The following is a 5,788-nucleotide window of genomic DNA, read 5'->3' on the forward strand; positions in this document are numbered from 1 at the left end:
GTCATCTTACACTCTTTTTTTCCCATCAGTCATATATCTGTTTAACTTGTATATTTAAGTCATCATAGGTTAAATTTATGGGTTGTAAGGAATATTCATATTGAAATATGGCACATAAATAAGAACTATAAAAATGATCGCTCAAAATTCACCTGATACTTTATCTTTAAAAACAAAAAATAACATCTGTGAAAATTTTAAATTTACAAAAGAGCCAAATTATAAAATTTTATAACAAATACTATACATACCATATTTTTGCCATGCCATATTTGTCATAATTGTTTCCTATCTCTTTTTTTAAGGTAGTAACATTTATAAATACAATCTGAAACTCCCTTCACTCTTTCCCCTTCCTTACTTCTTGCTTCTGCAGAGGTAACCACACTGAGAATGTGTGTATTTTTCCTTTGCATGTTTACGTATTGTACCTGTCTGCACTAATTAATTATAAACATATGGTATTATTTTAAATTTATGTATTTTTGAAATTTATCCGTACTGATTGACAAAAAGATTCTAATGTTATAAATATTCTTCAGCACAGCACATCAAGATGTCATTAGCACTTAATTAAGCCCTTGGAAGGTAAACACAGTTGGCCCTTCATGTCTGCAGGTTCTATCCATGGATTCAACTAACTGCAGTTCAATAATATTTACAAAAAAAAATTCCAGAAAGTTCCAAAAAGCAAACCTTAAATTCACCATGGTTATTCACCATGCATCAACTATTTGCATAGAATTTACATTGCATTAGGCATTGTAAGTAATCTGGAGATGATTCATAGTATACACGAGGATGTGTGCCTATTATATGCAAATACTGTACCATTTTATACACAGAAATTGAGCATCCATGAATTTTAATATGGAGGATATCCCCCACAGATACTGACGGAGGACTGTACTTAGAATCTAGCAATAATAGTTTTACATTTTTTAAATTGTATGTGTATTTAGGCTCTAAACACAGGGATCAGAAATACAAATAAGAATCATCAAAGATATTTTTATATATTTCTGATATAGCAAAAAGTACTTCAACTTTGAACTTCATTTTAATATGTTTATTTCTATCCCCAAATGAAATGAGGTACACAAAATGTCACTTTGAATCTGTCCACAAATTGTGTTCTTGCTTTCATAGTTAAAATTAATTCAATAATGTGAAGCACTTATTAAACGTGGATAAGCCAAATTTGTCTTTTTAGATATGTGGCACAAATATTATAAAAGGCTTTCATAAAACTAACTTGCAGTGTAACTTTAATTGTAATATATTGATCTAAAGTAATGTATTTTATGAAAAATGACATTTTTTTGTTATATCAACATACTATGAAAGATAATTTTTAAAATTCCTTAGGGAATTCTTGATTTTTTATATATAACTGTGAATATAGTTTGAGAGTTAAAGAAGAGTAGGAGAAATCAAGACTGATTTAAACCAACCTAAAATTATACAAAAAAGACAAGGATTTTAAAATTCTTTAATTCCCATCACACCATTTCTGACTCATATAATATTATTGTCCAACTAGCTGACTTGCTCTTAATCACCCAGCTGAGACCAAAAAATCCCGAAGCCCAAATCGACAACACGCATACTCATGAACTAAATGATTTTTTATTGTTTTAAAAACTGAGTTTTGAGGTGGTTTGTTGCACAGCTTAATTAGGCAGAAATAAATTGTCACAACTAATACAGTGTCTTTTGTTGTTTGCAACCAAGAGCCTTAGATAATTTCCTTTAGTTCTTCTCATCAGCCTGGGAACACCTAAATTAGTTCATTCTGATGAACTGCCTTGTTCCCAGTATCTAAGCGCTATTCTTTGCCCTTTCAAGATGGGCTCAGTTTATCCACCCACACAGACACTCTCTTTGAGCTTATTTTCCAGTTGATGTCCAGATTCCAGGTGAAGGCCATTATCTTAACACCCATAACCTAGGAGCTCCTTTACAGACAACTTGGCAGCTTCATTATCAAGATCACAAGGGGTAGATCCCCACTACCCTGAAGCTCACAGCCACCTGAATCAGTAAATATCCGTTTCTCGGTGGTGATACCCCAGTCTCTAAACAATGCAGGAGACCTGTGTTCACTCTCTGGGTTGGGAAGATCCCCTGGAGAAGGGAATGGCTACCCACTCCAGTCCACTGGGGTCACAAAAGAGTTGGACATGTGACTGAAGTGACTAACACTTTCACACTTTTAGGAGGGCATAGAGCCTCTTTTTCTTGTGGGAAGACATGAACAGCACAGCTCAGCAGGAAATAGAACAGTTGAAAGAGAAAGGAAAGACTCTACAACTGAAACAATAGACTAAAAAGTAAACAAATTTGTTTCTAAATCATATCCTGCTTCAGTTAATATTTACTATCTACAGCTTCACCTTCTGTTGCGAGAGCAAAGGCAGTGCCTCTAAAAGCACAATATAAGAAGCCAAAGAGTGGGCATCTCTCCATTGGTATGACCACTGCTGTTCCTCCCACTACTCCTGAAGACCCAAGGAGCACAGAATGGAGAAGCTTCTTCTGGGTGTCCTGCTCCTCGCCTTTCTCCCAGAGGGCATGACACAGAAAGGTAGGTCTTCAGTTTCGTCTGGATGAAGTTCTCTCCAAGTCTCAGGGGAACTGAAGTACAGCACATTTTGTTGCTGTTGCTGCTGTTTTGAGGAACAGGTGAATGAAGGATGGTATAAGTTCTTTTGCAGTATTGCAAGTGATTTGCAGTATTGCAAATCACCTTAAAACATAGCAGCTTAAAACGACAAACATTTATTGGTCTCATACTTTCTGCAGGTTAAGAATCAGGGAATAGCTCAGCTAGGTGATTCTGACTCTAGGTTTCTCATGAGTTGCAGTCAGTCAAGCAGAGACATCCTCCCATCTGAAGATTTGACTTGGGGAGGATCTGCTTCCTAGCTCACTCACATGGTTATCGTCAGGATTCAGCCCTTACTGGCTGTTGGGTTGAGGGTCTCAGTTCTTCACTGGCTGTTGGCTTGAGGCTGCCCTTAGTTCCTTGCCGCCTGGACCTTTCTATCAGGCCGCCTATAACGTAGCAACTAGCTTCTCCAACAGTGAGAAATCTAACAGAAAGTGTGCAGCACAAAATGGTAGTCTTTCTTAAAAAACTAAAAATAGAACTACCATATGATCCAGCAATCCCATTCCTGGGCATATATCCAGAGAAAACTATAATTAGAAAAGATACAAGCACCCCAGTGTTTATTGCAGTGCTGTTTACAATAGCCAAGACATGGAAGCAACCTAAATGTCCTAGGAACCTAGATGAATGGATAGAGAAGATGTGGTGTATATATATATATAAGTTGCAGTCAGTATATATATATGTGTGTATATATATGAACCATTACTCAGCCATTAAAAACATGAAATAATCCTGCTTGCAGCAAGATGGATGAGCCTAGAGATTGTTATACTGAGTGAAGTAAGTCAGACAGAGAAAGAGAAATATCATATGAAGTTTCTTATATGCATAATCTAAAAAGAAATGATACAAATTAACTTATTTACAAAACAGAAAGACTCATAGACATAGAAAACAAACTCATGGTTACTAAAGGGGAAGTGAGTCGGGGGAGGGATAAATAGGAGTTTGGGATTAACATGTAGACACTATTACATATAAAATAAATAATCAATAAGGACATACTGTATAGAATAGGGAACTCTATTCAATATTGTATAATAACCTATACAGGAAAAGTGTCTAAAAAAGAATGGTATGTCTATGTATACATATACATACATATATATGTGTATATATGTATACACATACACTTAGCTGTATACCTGAAACTGTATACCTGTATAACACAACATTGCAAATCAACTATACTCCAATATAAAATAAAAATTAAATTTAAAAGATTTAAAAAGAAATAAAATTTGGAAGCAGCCTGAAAAAAGCACAGTCTTTCCCTAATCTAATCTTCTGTCACTTGTCTCGGTTCTGCTGTTTTCTATTCTTTAGTAGCAAGCTAGCCTACAATCAAGAAGAGGAGAACTATTTCGGACATATTTTTAAAACCAGCCCAGATGCTTATGACTCAGGATATGCCTGGCATAAGGAAGCCCTGGGATTAGAGAAAGAATGGCTGGCTATGCTTATTACATGGGAACACCATTACCTCTCACCTGAGAGAACAAGAATGGCTGTGCAAACCTTATATTAGAAAAAGAGGATATTACAGGGGTTAGGGTGGTCATTCTCTGATCCTTCTCTATCTTTTAGTCTGGGCCACATGAGAAGAAATACAAAATTTTAGAACAATCTTGGACTTTGCTTAGAGAACCAGTTTCTCCCAAACTAATTGAATTGCTGCTTTTGTGAAATTGCTGAAGTCTAATCCTCAGTTTCTTCACCTATGAAATGTGTATAAGAATGACATCAAACTAGCAAAGAGTTGTTTATGATGATTGAGTGAGATAAGTTTAAGGGAAAACTTTATGATGCAGAAGTGCTACCAAAAAAGCTTGGTTTTTATTAGCATTTAAAGAGCATTAATGTTCTGGCACCCTTTTTTCCCCTCCCTTTCTGTTATATCCATTAAGCACAACCCCACCTTCTCACATTTGAGACACTTCTCTATTGTATCACTATCAGTGAAAAGTTATCCACAACACCACTCTCTGGCTAACTACGCTATTTTACTCCAGGTTTGTATACTGACAAGGTCAGACATCATGCATCGGGTGATATTTAGACCACTGACATCTCAGAAGATGATCAGAATTGGGAGAGGACAGGATGCTACAAACTTTAACGTTTGCACTCCAGGAGCCAGCTGTGTTTCGTTTTCTGTGGCTGGTGTTTGTGTTCTACCTAGATGAAACCTGCAAAGCAGATGACAGTGGGGGTTGCTAGAGGACATCTTTAATTCTTCTTTCTATCAGAACAACTGTAACAAAACCTGCCTTCTAACACATTTAGCTTATACGAATAATGCACTTATAGGCACCTTGTGAATGCTGAATATACTCTATCAAGAAGCAATCCATGATCTGCAGTGAGAGAGAATCAAACAAGAGAACTGCAGACTTCTTGTCATACTGCTTTTTTTTTTTTCTCTCCTCCACAGACTTGAGAGGGAAGGTGTTTATTTTCCCTAAACAATCAGACACAGCCTACGTGACCCTGATCCCCAGGGTGAGGAAGCCGCTGAGGAGTTTCACTCTGTGCCTGAAAGCCTTCACAGACCTCACTCGCCCCTACAGCCTCTTCTCCTACAGCACTAAGTCTAGAGACAATGAGCTGCTTCTCTTTGTCAGCAAAGTGGGAGAGTACGAACTGTACATCGGAAACACTAAGGTCACTTTCAAGGTCCCCCAACCCCGTTATGGCCCGGTCCATCTCTGTGTCAGCTGGGAGTCTGTCTCTGGGATTGCTGAACTCTGGGTGAACAGCAGGCCCGTGGGGAGGAAGGGCTTGAGGAGAGGGTACACTTTGCGAGAAGATGCAAGAATCATCTTGGGACAGGAGCAGGATTCATTTGGGGGAAAGTTTGATGCCAAACAATCCTTTGTTGGGGAGATCTGGGATGTGTCCTTGTGGGATCATGTGGTCTCCATAAGGAACTTGTGCTCCACCTGTTACACCAGCAACATCTTGAACTGGAAGGCCCTGATTTATCAAGCTAAGGGCTATGTGGTGGTGAAGCCCAGGTTGTAGGCTTAAGCCTCACTCCCTTCAGACATGACTTGTGTTTGATAATAATCATCCACATAGTCTCTTTGAAATTAAATACGTTGATTTCAA

General features: G+C 37.6%; 1 protein-coding gene across 1 annotated transcript; it reads left to right on the forward strand.

The window, feature by feature from the left end:
* On the forward strand, positions 2,437 to 5,788 carry LOC102168875 (mucosal pentraxin). Its single transcript, XM_005677255.3, has 2 exons — positions 2,437 to 2,587; positions 5,112 to 5,788. Exons 1-2 carry the CDS (start codon positions 2,524 to 2,526, stop codon positions 5,699 to 5,701), a joined length of 654 nt encoding a protein of 217 aa, XP_005677312.1. The 5' UTR covers positions 2,437 to 2,523; the 3' UTR covers positions 5,702 to 5,788.

Source organism: Capra hircus, chromosome 3 (assembly GCF_001704415.2).
Source record: "Capra hircus breed San Clemente chromosome 3, ASM170441v1, whole genome shotgun sequence".
Taxonomy (NCBI): Eukaryota; Metazoa; Chordata; class Mammalia; order Artiodactyla; family Bovidae; genus Capra; species Capra hircus.

Bases quoted from the DNA above. Each gene is read 5' to 3' on its own strand.
- LOC102168875 (XM_005677255.3), top strand. From the start codon at position 2,524: ATGGAGAAGCTTCTTCTGGGTGTCCTGCTCCTCGCCTTTCTCCCAGAG. The intron at 2,588-5,111 runs GTAGGTCTTCAG...TCTCCTCCACAG, and splicing joins AGAGGGCATGACACAGAAAG to ACTTGAGAGGGAAGGTGTTT.